Source organism: Dipodomys ordii, unplaced genomic scaffold, assembly GCF_000151885.1.
Source record: "Dipodomys ordii isolate 6190 unplaced genomic scaffold, Dord_2.0 Scaffold216, whole genome shotgun sequence".
Taxonomy (NCBI): Eukaryota; Metazoa; Chordata; class Mammalia; order Rodentia; family Heteromyidae; genus Dipodomys; species Dipodomys ordii.
The window spans coordinates 150,004-167,041 of record NW_012267432.1 but is presented as its reverse complement, the minus strand read 5'-3'; the positions used below and the strand labels follow the sequence as shown (position 1 = coordinate 167,041).

The following is a 17,038-nucleotide window of genomic DNA, read 5'->3' as shown; positions in this document are numbered from 1 at the left end:
GGAAGGAAGGAAGGAGGGAAGGAAGGAGAGAAGGAAGGAAGGAAGGAAGGTAGGAAGGAAGGAAGAGAAAGAAAGACAGAAAGAAAGACAGAAAGTAAGGAAGGAAGAAAGGAAGGAAGAAAGGAAGGAAGGAAAAAAAGAATACTTATAATTTAGTGAACTTAAGTCATTTCCAGAGTGACTGAGTGGACCTTGACCTTGAATTCAATTCCAAAATTGTGTCCCACTATGGGACACCTGCATGTTAAGGCAGGTGGAAGACAATAGAGTCTAAATTGGGAAAAGTGTCCATAAAGAAGAAAATATACTAGCTACTATTGTTGAGTGCTTGCTTTGGGATGATATACTGTACCAAGTGGTTTCTCTGCATTATCTTGTTCATTCCTGACAATCAATGAAGTATATTCTTTTATTATTCCTTTTGTGTGTGTCTCATAGATATATTTGCCTGGGATGGCTTTGAACTGAGATACTTAAATCTCAGCCTCTTGAGTAACTAGAACTATAGGAATGAGCCACTGATGCCTTTACAGATTCATCTAACAAGCTTGTGACCTTGAGCTGAGTACTTAACCTCTCTGAGATCTAGCCCATAGTCTACAAGCTAAAATCTTTATTACGTTTTTTAAACTGTGATTCAATGACAGAATTATTTACAAGGCTCAACAGACAATGCAGCTGTTGGTATTTTTACTGTTACTGCAACTGTTATTATTTATTTATTTATTTTTTATTGTGAAAATACTGTACAGAGGGGTTACAATTACATGAGCAAGATAATGAGTACATTTCTTATCAAGCATTGTAGCCTCCTCCTTTGTTTCCCCTTCTCATCCCATCCTCCCCCCTCCGCCCCCCACCCAACCCTCCTCCTGTTATTATTTACATGATTTTGGGTATTTTCTAGTGATGAGGGTACTGAGATTTGAACTCAGTCTCATGTTTACTAGGCAAGCATTCTACCAACTGAACAGTGCCACTGTCCTTGCTACTATCATTTTCAACAACACTTTATTTTCTTGTAGTATCTAGTGGTAAAAAAAGCAGTTAGATTTAAACTGAATTTTGTCAGATTCTAAAGTCCTTGTTTTTTTTAATTTTTATTTTTTTATTGTGAAAAATACTGTACAGAGGGGTTACAATTACATGGGCAAGATAACGAGTACATTTCTTACCAAGCATTGTAGCCTCCTCCTTTGTTTCCCCTTCCCATCCCTTCCCATCCTCCCCCATCCCCCCCCACCTAATCCTCCCTACCCACCCCTAAAGTTGTAAAGTTTGTTTTCGACATAACGACTTGTACTTTTCATTGTTGCAATGGGTAAAGTCCTTGTTCTTATCGGACACATTCAACTGCCCATTTGTATAGCACTTCAGTTACCCTGGTTTGTGCTGTCATTTAATGATTCCAATGCACGTGTTGGCTTAGGTACTTCGACTTCTATCGGCTGTACAAATTCTACGATGACCTGATGCTCCTGAAGAACTACGAGCAGTGGAAGATGGGTTATGGCGACGGCAGTGGCAACACAGTGTACAATAACTTCATGTATTTTAACTACTATGGCACCAATGACATGGCCAAGGTGGATCTGTCCTCCAACACCCTGGTGCTGAGGCGTCCATTGCCTGGTGCCACCTACAATAACCGCTTCTCCTATGCTAGTGTGCCCTGGACGGGCTTAAATTTTGCTGGTGATGAGGAAGGGCTATGGGTGATCTATGCCACTGAGCACAGCAAAGGCAACCTTGTAATAAGTCGCCTCAATGCCAGCACCCTGGAAGTAGAGAAAACATGGCACACCAGCCAGTACAAACCAGGCTTGTCAGGGGCCTTCATGGCCTGTGGGGTGCTGTATGCCTTACGCTCACTGAGCACTCGCCAGGAGGAGATCTTCTATGCATTTGACACCACCACAGGGCAGGAGCACACTCTCAGCATCCTGTTGGACAAGATGTTGGAAACTCTGCATGGCATCAATTACTGCCCCTGGGACCACAAGCTCTATGTCTACAATGATGGCTTCCTAGTAACTTATGACCTCATCTTCCTGACTACGAAGTACCAGCTGCCCATAAGAGCAGCAGCCAAAAGGTTGTCTGGGGCTCATGCTCCACAAAAATCTATCAGACCCAGTAGGCCCTCCAGGCCCTGAGATTCCAGGGCTGGGACAGGGCCTTGACAGAAGTGTGCTTTCCCTCATTTCTATGAGGATCACTCCTGCAAATGGCCATGAACCTTAATGATTGTGAGACGCTGATTCTCTCTAGTTAGCTCCTTAGGTCATTACTATCTCAACTCTCATATTAAGGTTCTTTTTAATAATCACCTGGGGGACTGGGAAGGTGGCTCAGTGGTAGAGTGCTTGTCTTGCATGCATTAGGCCCTAGGTTCGAATCCTCAGCACCACATAAACAGAAAAAGCTGGAAGTGGCACTGTGGCTCAGGTAGTAGAGCGCTAGCCTTGAGCTGAAGAGCTGAGGGACAGTGCCCAGGCCCAGAGTTCAGGCCCCATGACTGACAAAAAAAAATCGCCTGGGAGGATTTGATTGAGAAATACAAGGTTATGCACGCCCAGCCCAGGGGGTAGGAGAAGAAATTATCCAACACCAAAATGACAAAGTAAGCTAGGGAAATGTTCCCCTTTCTTTTGGACATTTTTGGCAACTCATATTTCTCTCCTTTAAAGCTTTCAACATGTTTTCTAGGATTCTAGGGTCATGTCCATAAAAATTCTGTGTCAAGTTGAGAGTATTGCATCTGATCTGTGAGCACTGATCACTAGCATGGGGCATGGATGTTTCCTCTTCATTCCTCACTTTCTTATGGAGTTCCTGGAGATCATCTTGGTCTGAAGACCAATGCTTGATTGTTTGCAGTTAATATCTACTTTGAGTACAATGGAAGGAAGTGTTTAAGCTTGAATTTTTTTCTAGTAGCTGATAGGCAGGGATGTATGAGTAGGATATAGAATGGGCTGGAGGGAGGGGGACCCAAACATTTTCAATAAAGAATCCAGCGTTTGATTGCAGAAAGTCTCCTGTTAAACTATTTCTGCTTTTGTTGTTGTTCTTCTTCAACACCCTGAGAGCACAGAGGTTCAAACTGTTTGCCATGCCCCTTTTCTGTCTGCACAGGGTTTCTTGACCTTAATAAGGCAGGTAAACTGGATGCTGATGGCTCTTCCCTATTATCCTAGTCATTCAGGAGGCTGACATCTGAGCATCATTGTTCAAAGCCAGCCCAGGCAGGAAAGGCCGTGAGACTCTTATCTCCATCAAACTACTCAGAAAAAGCTGGAAGTGGCTCTGTGGCTCAAGTGGTAGAGAGCCAGCCTTGAGCAAAAGAAGCTCAGGGGCAGTGCTCAGACCCTAAGTTCAAACTTCAGGATGGGCACAAATAAAAAAAGAAAAGAAAAGAAAACAGAAACAGCAAGTAAATGAAATATATATATAAGGACCCTGAAATCCTTTCAGTCACAGAGAACACATGCTTCAAGGAGACACACATTCACAAATCAATACCCAATAAAACAAATACTCTCTCTCTCTGGCACATACAATTCTTCTGTCTTCATACAAACATCAACACAGATAAATTAACATACTATTAATAATTCATCAGCTTCCCACCAGCTTCAAACACTTGCTTCAAGCTTCAAGTTTTCAGGGTACTGGCAATCTGACTTTGTAGTTTCCTGATTCTGTTGTCCTCCCACTCTTCCCCTGTCCCCCCCCCCCCCGCAACTATACTAGTAACACTGCCACTCCTACCTCTTGATTTACAAGAGTCTCTTCCCTTTAATATTTTGACATAAAGGTGAACATTTAAGACTGAAGAGGGACATTGCAACAATAAAATAATTCTGAACGTCCTGTTAGGATGTCAAGCAGAAAACACCACACTGTATGTGAAATATGTGAAGAAAAAAAAGTGTTGCAGCTAGGCTCTGGTGGCTCACACCAGTTATCTTCCCTACTCAGGAGGTTGATATCTGAGAATCATTGATGGAAGTCAGCTTAGGTAGGAAAGTCTGTAAGACTCTTCAATGAACTAGCAAAAGTCTAGCATTGGAGGTATTCAAGTTGTAGAGTACCAGCCTTAAGCAGAAAAAGCCAAGCAAGAGTGCCCTGAGTTCAAACCCTAGTATGGGCATACACACACGTGCACCTGCACACACACACACACACACACACACACACCCCAAGTGTGTTGTTGCAATTAACTCTCTCACCTTTAGCTCAGGGTGCCCTTGGAACCTCTCTGGCTATCCCTAATCCTGTTTGAACTTACACAAGGGAACACTCTCAAAGAAGTCTAGAATCCACCAATCTAGTACCCAGAGGAAAACATGACTTTGGTTTCCACATGACCGTTTGTTATGTATTTTCTAGAATTTACCTTTTCCAGACCACAAGCAGGTCAAACCAACTCCATTCTGTGGTACAGGCTTTATTCTTACTCTCAGAAATGTGTGTGTGTGTGTGTGTGTGTGTGTGTTGTGTTGGTCTTGAGGGCTTGAACTCAACCTGAGCATTGTTCTTGAGCTTTTGTTCCTCCAGTCTAGTGCTCTACCACTTCCAGCTTTATTTTTTGTTTATTTATTTATTTATTGGTGTTTAATTGGGAGATAAGAGTCTCAGGACTTTCCTGCCCAGGCTGGTTTTGAACTGTGATTCTCAGATCTCAGCCTCCCGAGGCTCACAGATGTATGCCACCGGTGGCCAGCGATCCAACATTTTATACAATAGGCTTGACACTTCTATATAGGGCCTATGCTTGGCAAAGCAACACACATCCCACATTAACAGAAAAGATCTGGTTATTCTTATTATTTTTGATGACTGGAAAACAGTCCTATTTTATTCATGGAAACTTCAACCTCTTCCTCAAATCTGTCTCCCTCCCCGGCTTGTCCTGATGGACTATGAGCCTTAAATTGACATCACAATATCCCCTTTCTGAACAGGCACTGCCCCTTAGGGGCGGGGCAGGAGCAGAGAAGGTCAACACTTAGTCCACCCTGTGCCAAGTATGAATCAGTAGCCACACCAGGTCTCAGCAGGGCCACATCTGGAGAACTGGGGGTGAGGGGACAACATCACAAATTCCTGACCCCCAGCCTGGTCTCATCTTTTTCCATGGCAACAAGAAAGCGAAGGCCTGCAGGAACATTTGTCCCCCCTCGGCCCACTGCCCCTGCTTCTACCTGCTTGCCATCAGCCTGTCCAGTAGGAAGGTCCATGCCTCATGCTGTTATTCGCTCGCCCGGGGTGCCCCAGAACAGGCAACCTTGTGCTTTGCCTGCCAACAAGAAGATCGGCCCAAGTGTCTCCCGAGTGAAAGTGAATACGGCAGGCAACCTGAAAGATTTCACGTTAGCTGACAACACCTCAGTAAAGCAGCTCAAGGAGAAGCTGTCAGCTCACTTCAATTGCAGGACGGACCAAATAGTGCTGGTCTTCATGGGTCGTCTCCTCAAAGACCAAGACACACTGAGTCAGAGGGGCATCGCAGATGGCCACACCATCCACCTGGTGATCAAGTCCAAGAATGGCTCCAGATCCCTAACCAATCCCTCTCAGATTTTGCCAACCAAGGAGCCCTGCCACCGGGACAGAAACACCACAGATAAAAGCAAGGAGGGGAACCAACCAGCTGGCGTGAGTCAAGTCCCAGTAGAACCAGCTCTGCCTGTGGAATCTAATGTATCCAAGGTGCAGAATCTGGAAGTAGACAATTCACAAAATCTAACACGGGTTCTAGCAAATCCCAGCATCCAGTACCTTCTGTCCAATACCGAGTTCATACAGCAGCTCATCTCAGGCCACTCAGACATGCTACTACTGATGCAGCAGAACCCAGAAATCTCCCATGTCCTTGACAATTCTGAGGTCCTAGGTCAGACTCTTGGGCTGGCTCGGAACCTGGCGGTGATGCAAGAGGTAATGCAGCTTCATCAACCTGCACGGAACCTTCAGCATCCACTAAACCTACCACCATACCTGAGCTCAGAGACAATTCCAAATAGGATCAACGTACTGGATCCCACTTATGCTAATTTCCATGACCAAATGCTCCACAGCACACAAGATCCTTTTGGAGGTAACTCTTTTATAGCTCTCCTAGCAGACCAAGTGCAGGAACAAGTCCAGCCAACATCCTTACCACCTCGACCATTCCAGGAACAACGAGACCCTAGGACACCAATCAACCATATGAATCCTTCTGGTATATCTTCAATTGCCTCAACCCAAACCAACTTTAACAGGATCCATTCTACATCTAGGGTGAATACTGCTATGATCAAGGACCAAAGCCATGTAAGTGGCATCCAGCATTCAGCTAGGATACCATCCCTACCGAGCATATCCATTACCCAGAAGCCCCAGGAAGCTGGCACAAATGCTTCTGGCTTGGGTCAGAAGTTAGAAGGGCTCCAGATGTTGGATGACCAGACCAAGACCCAGATTACAGGAGGCATGATACAGTTGCTAATGAACCACCCTCACCTGGCCGCTCAGATGATGCTGTTCTTGAGTATGCCCCAGCTGAGTGAACTCTGGAGGCAGCAGGTGCCCACATTCTTGCAACACTCACAGACTTCAAATCTGCTCGTAGCTCTAGCAAACCCTAAGGCATCACAAGCAATATTACAGATCGAACAGGGACTCCAGCTGCTGGCCACAGAGACTCCTATTCTTTTGCCCTGGGTTGCACCTTACCTTTGGGGTCTGGGTTGGCTTCCTGCTCCTAGCTGTAGCTACCCAGACACAGAGCCCTGGCCTTGGAATGTGCCAGAGACTGCCGAGCCCAAGAATCCTGAGTGTTGCCCCAGGCATGAAGCAGTCCTGCAGAGCCTACAATCCCTCTCTGGAGACCCTTCCCATCCTGTACAAGGCCCTGAAAATAATTTCAGAAAGCAGATGGAAATCCTCCAGGCCATGGGATTTGCAAATCACCATGCCAACTTACAAGCACTTATTGCTAACAAGGGTGACACTAATGCTGCTATTCGCCAACTCAAGAGGTCTCAGTGATTCTAACCACCACACCCACCTGTCTGTTTTCTATCTACCTGCTGATTCATTTGATCATCTCATCTGTTGTTTTCATCTTCCCCAACACTTCCATCCAGAAGTCCTGGGACAGGAGAACCAATCAATGCTTTCTTAATCAAATATTAGACACTGGTCATGGCTGGAAGATCTGTCAATAAAATGGCTACACCTACTTTGCCCTCACTGAGGTTTGGCTTTGTTTCTTTTGCAGAAAGGCAACTAGATGTTTTAGATATTCTTACTTTACACACACACACACACATCCACATACACATTCACATATTAACAGAAAAGAACCATAGTTTAATATATATACATATATATATATATAATGCTCACATATCTAAAAACAAGTACATGTACACAGATGTACATAAATATCTAGAGACTCATAAACAGACCCATGTGTAGGAGAAGTTGGTCAGAGAGGAATTTCTATACAGACCTAGACATTTAGTCATAAAGGTTGATATGTCTTCCTAATTTTCTCAAATCTACATTGTTTGAAAGTAAAAGAATGACCTACTGGTTTAACAGAAGAAGAATGAATATCGACTAGGTCTTAATAGATACTTAGAAGCAGAGCTTCTTACTAATTGTCGCTAACATGATTATAGGACTTTGATGGGCTGTGGCTATGCCTCCTTCAGCAAACAGAAATGCAGCTATTGCCTCTTTCACTGCCTATTTTAGTCAACACAAACAGCCCTATATGACACCAATGTGTGTCTCTCTATATTTAGATATATAGAGACATATGTGTCTCTATATATCTACATATATATATATACACACATATATATCTACATATATAGAGACACACATACACACATACACACACAAACCATGGGTACATATATATGTATATGTAAATACCCATACACTCCTGCGCAGTCCTGAGGTTTGAACTCAGATTATTGCATTCTTAGGCAGGAGCTCCATGTCCTCGTGTCTTATGTCTGTAGCTTGTCCTGTCCACCATGGCCAAGACCCCACTTCTATTTTCACTTTGCTTAGAGTATCCTGGAAGAGTATACAATCAATTATTCAACTAAGAAACAATTTCATCAACTCAAGTCCCAATTTAATAAGTCAATGTGCTTTTGATAGTTGAAGGAAGAATAGTGACTTAACAAAGATCTTTTATTTGGGGGGCATTTCCTTTGTAGAGATATAGTGTTCAAATTAACTTACAAATGTATTAGGTAATGACAAGTGTCATGGAGAAAAATGAACTTGGATAAGTGATTCTAATCCGAATGATCTGATAATATCTCTGAAATTGAGCTAAACTCAGAAGGGCACGTGATCTACATGTACAGTTCCCTGGATGTAGAGTAGAGAAGTAGAGAAGGCTGCACCAGAGTCAAGAAAGCACCAAGATTGAGGTTTTCCCATGGTGTTTGAAAAATAATTAGGAGGTAGAAGTAAAATTCATAAAAAGGGTAGGGGGATCAGAGAGATTATGTACAGCTTTGTAGGTCTGGAGAGAATTTTGCCTTTTTCTGTGACTGCAATAGTCACTGGTGGACACATTAATTACAGTCATTCAAAGATATCACAAGATCAAAACACTTCCTGAGAATGAAATCCCAGCATTAGTTATCCTGTTCCTGTGGTTCTTTTCATTGCTCTCTGTGCAGCTATTAAATATTTCTCTTTTTGATTGATTGATTGATTGATTGATTGATTGATTGTGTGTGTGTGTGTGTGTGTGTGTGAGGGCCTTGTACTCTGAGATTTTTTTTTGTCAGTCCTGGGGCTTGAACTCTGGGTCTGGGTGCTGTCCCTCAACTCTTCAGCTCAAGGCTAGTGCTCTACCATTTGAGCCATTGCGCCACTTCCAGTTTTCTGAGTAGTTTATTGGAGATGAGTCTCATGAACTTTTCTGCTGGGCTGGCCTCTAGAGTAGCTAGGATTACAGGAGTGAGCCACCTGCACCTGCCTAGATTTTGTTGTTCAAGGCTGTTGTTCTATCATTTGAGCCATTTCTGTACTTTCAGCCTTTTGCTGGTTATTCAGAGATAAGTCTCAAGGACTTTCTTGCCTTGGCTGGCTTTGAACTGTGAACCTCACATCTCATCTACCCAAGTAGCTAACAGGTATAAACCATTTTTTATATGCATAGGGTTCAACAATGTCTTCTGATATTCTTCCTTGGCTGCCCTCTGCATCTTTTTATTTGTATGCAACTTTTATTTATTTGTATGCAACTTTTAATGTAATTATGAAGTTTGTTATATAATTTGATTATTAATATTAATATAATTTAAAAATAAATTGTGTTTAGTTGCAAAGGAAAATGAGATGATCAAATCATTGAGGTTGTACCGTAAAAATTCTAAGTCTCAGAAACAATATAATCTGAAACAAAAACAGGTGCTGGAAGATTTTATGCAGTGGAATGGAGTACTGTAATGCAACTTTTCAGTTTGACTGCTGGGTAGAGAATAGACTAGTAATAGAGGATCAGGGAAATCAGGAAACCAGGGCTTTTGCAATAGAGCTGGTAAGAAATGGTAGTGTCTGGGATTAAGGTAGGAGTAGTGAGAAACAGGTTCTGTACTCCTGAATCCACAGAGATTTATGCATTCTTCACCTTTCTCAGCCTTGAAATTACCAAAGGAGTCCACGGCTGCTAACAAGCTCACTACCACAGAACCTGCTGCACCACCACAAGTTGACAAAGAGGTAAATCAAGAAGGCTAACAAAAACCAAATGATGACCTTTATTTCTCTGAGTAAGTCTTGCACCCTACTTGATTCACTTTATAATAAAGCCCAAATTATTCCTCTATTTGTTTTTCTAAGACAAGATCTTTCGGGTCTCACGGTACTGTCCAGCTGGCCTCTAACGCACAGTTCTGCTTCAGTGTTGTTTGTGCTGAGATTATAGGTGTACACTCCCACTCCCAGAATCATGTGATCTTATTGTCATCCGTTTCTTATCTGCTGTGACAATCCCTCGTCTGGCTCCATTTTCCACTACATCATTGCTAATTTTCCAATCTTCTGTTTTTACTATTTGGAGCTTATAACTTAGCAAAAACAAAAAACGAAATCCCTTACGTACATAAATATCTTTCCAAAACATCCCCTACCTGTTTGCCGTAGCTGGGGTCTTCCCAAGGAGGGCATTGCAGCTCCAGCACAGTGGTGGCTTTCTTTCAATCTCTGCGGATCTAGAAGTGAGTATGAGTCATTCTTTCTTCTTGCCGCTTTCCCCCCCTTTTTATTATTATGGTTAAGTGGTTGTACAAAGGACTTTCCATTTGACACAACAATCTATCATGATCAGTGTCACCTCTTCCCACAATCCCACCCATGCCACCCATCTTGCTGCTTCTTGACTTGAGTTCTCTGACTTTTAGGCTATTCCCTAATTCACTCATGCATCATTCTGCAGAATAATCTATAACATTATGATGATTGTATTCAACCCTGCCTAGACTCTTTGTAGGCATAGAAAATTGACACACATGTCAATTTTATTTGAATTGATTATTCAAAGACTTGGTATATCCTGAGTATATCCAGTCATCAACTTTTAGCAGTGTCCAGGAAGTGGTAAACTGTAGCTTGATGAGTTGCTAGAACAGGGCTCATATTTCTAACAAATTAACAAGTGATGTCATTGCTACTGCTCTGGGACCACATATGGCATTTTTTTTTGCCAGTCCTGGGGCTTGAACTCTGGGCCTGGACACTGTCCCTGAACTTCTTTTGCTCAGGGCTAGCACTCTACCATTTGAGCCACAGGGCCCACGTCCAGCTTTTTCTGTTTATGTGGTACTGAGGAATCGAACCCAGGGCTTCACGCATGCAAGGTAAGCACTCTACCACTAAGCCACATTCCCAGCCCCACATATGGCATTTTATTGGCCTAGTCAATTCATTGTCTTATCCTTGGAGATGACCATTTTATATCCTTACCACTTTCAAATCTTTGATATCCTCTTTTCTATTCTACAACTCAGTGGACTTTTTGGGGGCCTATTTTAACCATATAAAGGGACTTCCACTAGTGTTCACTTCTAAGTAGCCAACTAATTAACATCTTTACCTTATATACTTGCCCTCAGTTCTGATTTAATGAATAAACTCATGTCCATAAGTCAAGCTGTTAAGCTCTTCATTTAGGTATCTATTTACTCAGGGACTTATTTTATTTTAAACTGGGGATTGAACCTAGGTCCATCTGCCTGCTAGGCAAGTGTTCTACCACTGAACCACAACCCCAAGCATTTTTTAAAATTAAATTTTCCTTTTCTCCATCAGTTGTTTCCCCTCATTGGATTGCTCCTATCAAAGGGTAAAGATGTTGAAGTGATGACACAGCTCAAGATGCATTGTACACAGAAACTGCATTTTAACTTTAATTTTTAATTTTTAAATTTTTGCCAGCCCTGGGGCTTGAACTCAGGGCCTGGGCACTGTCCCTGAGCTTCTTTTTGCTCAAGGCTAGCACTCTACCACTTGAGCTACAGAACCACTTCTGGCTTTTTCTGTTTATGTGGTACTGGGGAATCGAACCCAGGGCTTCATGCATGCTAGGTAAGCACTCTACCACTAAGCCACATTCCCTGCCCAGAAAGTGCATTTTTAAATGGCAAAAAATTCAATACATAACCTAAAATGAAGATAAGTAAGGGGAGGAGTGGATGAGAATAATGAAAGGGGTGACATTGGTCAATACGCATGGTATTCCTGAACTGCTTTGGTGAATGGCAACTCCTTTGCACAATTACTTAAAGATAATACAAATATTCAAAAAATTTAAAATATACTATGCTAGCCTTAAGAAAAACTTAAAACAGGAGCTGGGAAGGTGGCTCAGTGGTAGAGGGCTTGCCTTGCATGCTTGAGGCCCTGGGTTCAATTCCTCAGCACCACATAAGCAAAAAGAAAAAAGCCGGAAGTGGTGCTGTGGCTCAAGTGGTAGAGCGCTAGCCTTGAGCAAAAAGAAGCTCAGGGACTGAAGAGCTGAGGGACAGCGCCCAGGCCCAGAGTTCAGGCCTCACAACCGGACCCCCCCCCAAAAAAAAAGAGAAGAAAAATGTAAAACAGAGACACACATACACACATATATACACACAATTTGTTATATCCCACTTAACCTCCAGATCCTCTTTCTCATTCACAATACTCATATCCACTTGCTTTTCACTCATTTACTCTTAAACACATTCCAATTAGGCTCTCTGTCTCTGCCATTGCTCTAAACAGTATTTTATTAAAGGCCAAAAATACTATGATCCTTGACCCATCTTTGATCCCCCAAATTGTATTCATCAGCAAATCAATATGTTGAAAACATATAAAGAGTTCATGCATCTTGACTATCCCCTTCAACATTCTTACTGCCCTTCCACTCACCCTTCCCTTACTTAACTTTATTTTCCTGTTCTTTTTAAAAATATGTTTTTGAGGGGTTACAGTTACATGAGTGAGGTAATGAGTTGATTTCCTATGGAGCAGTGTTACTTCTTCCTTTGTTTTTCCCCTACCATCCCTTCTCCCCCCACCCCCCATTAACTTTGTGTTAAATGGGATTGCATTTGCCCCTCCCCCTTTATTTGTTTACCCTTCTCCTCTTGGCCCCACCCCCAACTAAATGTACCATTTCCTGGTGTTGATTTTGTTAGCTTTTGACTAGTCTTTCTAAAAGATTATACTGTTTGAGCTCTCCATAGTCTATTTTACTAAAGGCAATTCATCTGTAACCACTTGCATAAGGTCCATCCCAACATGTTTACTTCTACATTCATAGGTACATTCTATCTACCACAAATGAAGGAAACCTGGCAACCTGTGTTTCTCTGGGTCTCTTTCACTTCACTGATCAAGAAGCATTGTATTCATAAACTACTTTTTTCATATGTCTTTCTTTTAATTAAAAAAAAAGGATCATAGGGTGCCATGTTCATGAGTAATCACAGGAGATGGCTCGGTAAAGATTGTGAAAACTAGTTTCTCATTGCACCTACCTCCCCCTCTTTCTCAAACATAAATATTTCCATTTAATAAATGCCTGGTTCCTTTGCTTATTCAAAAAAGAAGTTATGGTTAATATTGACTGAGACAGAAAACAGGGACACAGGGAGCTGAGATCTGATGATTCCAGTTCAAAGCCAGCCTGGGCAGGAAAGTCCATGAGACTGTTTTCTCAAATTAACTACCAGAAAACCAGAAGTAAAACTGTGGCTCAAAGTGGTAGAGCAGTAGCCTTGAGCACAAAAGCTCAGGTACAGTGTCCAGGCTCTGATTGAAGCCCCAGGACTGACAACAACAACAACAACAATAACAACAACAACAACAACAAATCCCCTAAACAAAACAAAACCAGGGACACAGGATTCCAGGCGGAAACTTTAAAACAGGAAGGAGCTGAACTCAGCTCTTCATAGAGACGTAGCCACCAGCAGCTTTTTATAGTCATCCAACCCTAGTAACAGTCTCCATATACCACGCTGGAGTGAAGTCAGGTCTTGAGGCCTGAGGAATGCTCAGCCCAGGGCCCTCTTTAAAGAAGGCAATTGAGGAAATAGAAACAGAATAAGTCAGAGAAAGGGGTAGGAGTTCCCAGGGATCCAGAACACCTTGCAGGCATTTCCAGAATCCATTGAAGGAGGCTGTGATGTCAGTCCTGAGGTCACAGAGGCGACTTGATGGAGGGGCTTCCGGCCCAGAAGGCCTAAGGGGTGGCTGTGCAGCAAGATGAGGGCAGTTTGGAGCCCTGCATAAGGGGAAGGACGGGGCCACAGCTGACTGGTATGTATCCCCAGGACCATGCCCTTCTTTATACCTTTACCCCCTCATTTATCAACTCAAGGCTTTGCCCCCATTTTTTCCATCATCCCTGAATCTCTCAATCCCATCATACACCTAAACAACCTGTCCTCAGACCCACCTGGCCCTCTCCATGTGGACCTGCCAGCTTCCCCAACCCCAGGAGTCAGGATGCTCTACTCTCACTACTGCCCCAAGGGTTGATCTTAGTCTTCCATCCCCTCTCCCCTAGCTGTGTCCCCACAGATCTGGGCCTCCTGCTGCCCATCATGGCCAAAAGTGGAGAGGCTCTGCCACAGGACAGCTCAGCACCGGCCCAGGATCCCCACCTCATCAAGGTGACAGTGAAGACGCCCAAGGACAAGGAAGATTTCTCAGTGACAGACACATGCACCATCTGGCAGCTGAAGCAAGAGATATCACAGCGCTTTAAGGCCCATCCAGATCAGCTGGTCCTAATCTTTGCTGGAAAGATCCTCAAGGACGCGGACTCACTGGCACAGTGTGGAGTACGAGATGGTCTCACCGTTCACCTGGTCATCAAGATGCAGCGCCGCACCATTGGCACCGAATGCCCAGCTGCTGTAGTTCCTGCCCCAGGCCCAAGTCCCGGATCACTCGCTCAGCCAACCTCCATTTACCCAACAGATGGGACAACCACCTTCAGCTTAGGTGTCCTCACAGGCCTCAATGGGTTGGGCCTGACCTCTGGCAGTTTTCCTGACCAGCCGAGCTCACTGATGTGGCAGCATGTATCAGTGCCCGAGTTTGTGGCTCAGCTCATTGATGATCCCTTCATCCAAGGCCTGCTGTCCAACACAGGCCTGGTGCGCCAGTTGGTTCTAGACAATCCCCATATACAGCAGCTGATCCAGCACAACCCTGAGATTGGGCATATTCTCAACAACCCTGAAATCATGCGGCAGACGCTGGAGTTTTTACGTAACCCTGCCATGATGCAAGAGATGATGCGTAGCCAGGACCGGGCACTCAGTAACCTGGAGAGCATCCCCGGTGGCTACAATGTGCTTCGTACCATGTACACAGATATTATGGACCCAATGCTGAATGCAGTCCAGGAGCAGTTTGGTGGCAATCCATTTGCTACCACGAATGCTAATGCTGCCACCAGTAGCAGCCAACCTTCAAGGACAGAGAACTGTGATCCTCTCCCAAACCCCTGGACTTCCACATACAGAGGAGGCCCAGGTGGCAGGCAAGGAAGGCAGCCTGAGGACCAAGATACATCTGAAATTAGAAACAGGGTTCCAAGCTTTCTGGGTAATATAGGGCTGTTTGATTATTTCCAGCAATTGCATGAGACAGGCCCATCCCTGGGGTCCTATTTTCAGGGGTCTGTATCTTCCTCCAATCCAAGCCAAGGACAACTACCACCACCAGTTAACAGAGGTCCCCCAGTGTCACCATCCACCCAGGAACCTGGGGCAGGACAGCCTCTCCCCACAGAGTCAGTAGCAGTCAAGGGCAAGTCCTCCTGCCCATCTTTTCTGAGATATCCCCCGGAGAGCAGCACTGGACAAGGTGGAGGCCAAAATGGCCTAGGGGATGACTCTATTGGCCATAGCCCTAGCATGCCAGATCTGGTGTCTGGAGATTCTGGCAACAGGTCCCCATTTGTTCCTTCACCATCTTCCCCCATGACAGCTATTCCTAGAGTCCCTGAATCTCCCTGGCTGTCTTCATCAGGTTATTCAAGATCTCTGAGGACAGATGGCATGCATCAGGCCCCGCAGTTGCAGGATGAGATGCACCAACAGCTTCCATTACTGCTGCACCTGCAGACAGCCATGGAAAACCCTCGGGCCATGCAAGCCCTGCTGCAGATAGAGCAGGGTCTGCAGGTCCTGGCTACCGAATCACCTCGCCTCTTACTCTGGTTCATGCCTTGGCTAGTAGGACTTGGTGGTACAGCAGGAGGTACAGAGTCTAGAGAAGATACCCTTCTATCAGAGGATCTCCACTCAGCCCCAGATCCTCAGGTTTCCCCAGTACAGGGGTCTGCAGAGCAAGATCTCCATTCCTCTCCCTTCCTCCAAATGTTCCAAGCCTTATCTACTACCAATCCTCAGCAGCTGCAACCCGAGGCTCATTTCCAGGTGCAACTTGAGCAACTGAGAGCCATGGGCTTTCTGAATTCTGAAGCCAATCTTCAGGCTCTCATTGCTACCGGGGGTGACGTGGATGCTGCTGTGGAGAAACTGAGGCAGTCATAGGAGTCCTCTGTGCCTTTCCCCCATAGCCTATTACCTAGCGCTCCTGCTCTTGAATACAGCTGCACTATAAACCAAATTTACTATAATGCTCTTTACTGAGGAGACAATGTTGGTCCAGAGTCATTGAGGAAGACTAAAGAGCCAGAAATAGGGTAGGGGTACTGTGTGTGACCCAATCACTTCTTCTACGTTCCTGCCATAGGGCCCCTGTCTGAGCTCTGTGTATGTTTACCTTGAGATGCAATTACATCCATTCTCCAGTGTCACCTGCTGCCTGAGTTTCATTCTTATGGGCTACACAAAAACGGGGAGAGTGCCAAATGATGGTGGTTCACGTCTGTAATCCCAGCTACTCAGGAGGCTGAGATCTGAGGATGGTAGTAAGAGGCCAGCCTTGGCAGTGAAGTCCGCGAGACTCTTGTCTATAATCAGCAAAAAGCTGGAAGTAGAACTGTGGCTCCAGTGATAGAGTACTAGCCTTGAGGCAAAAAGTTAAAGGTCAGCATCCAGACCCGGTGTTCAAGCCCCAATACTGATATGCACACAAAAGAGAGAATGTGGGAGAAGACCTGGTGATAAGGACTATTTCTATAGAGGGAGAGCTTGGGGCAGGGTGGGGGACTAAAATGTTTACAGTCAGAAGATAAAGACACAAAGAGACAAAGAGTCAAACCGAGTGAGCCGGGAGAGACAGATAGAAACACAGAGGGAAATACACAAGCACCCTCACATGCACACACACATACACACCTACAGAGTCAGAGCTGAGTGAGACACACAGAAAAACAGGGAACTGTACACATACACAGCACACACACAGAGTCAAAGAGACAGCCGAGTGAGACAGAGAAAAACCCATAAATAAATACACAAGTCAGAGAGGCAGTTGAGTGAGACAGAGACACAGACACTGAGAGAGAGAGAGAGAGAGAGAGAGAGAGAGAGAGAGAGAG

At 44.4% G+C, this 17,038-nt stretch overlaps 3 protein-coding genes across 3 annotated transcripts in view; all 3 read left to right on the top strand.

The window, feature by feature from the left end:
• LOC106000323 (olfactomedin-4) overlaps positions 1-2,156 on the top strand; it is an 8,123-nt gene extending 5,967 nt beyond the window's left edge. Inside the window, exon 6 of the mRNA XM_013035575.1 lies at positions 1,430-2,156. Coding sequence (XP_012891029.1) covers positions 1,430-2,156 — 727 coding nt within the window. The remainder of the gene's footprint in view (positions 1-1,429) is intronic.
• Positions 2,157-5,244: 3,088 nt separating this feature from the next.
• Positions 5,245-7,041, top strand: Ubqlnl (ubiquilin-like). Its single transcript, XM_013035629.1, has one exon. The coding sequence runs from the start codon at positions 5,245-5,247 to the stop codon at positions 7,039-7,041; it is 1,797 nt and encodes a 598-aa protein (XP_012891083.1).
• A 7,079-nt stretch (positions 7,042-14,120) lies between these two features.
• LOC106000370 (ubiquilin-3-like) lies at positions 14,121-16,085 on the top strand. The gene has a single exon (XM_013035625.1). The coding sequence runs from the start codon at positions 14,121-14,123 to the stop codon at positions 16,083-16,085; it is 1,965 nt and encodes a 654-aa protein (XP_012891079.1).
• The last annotated feature ends 953 nt before the right edge of the window (positions 16,086-17,038 follow it).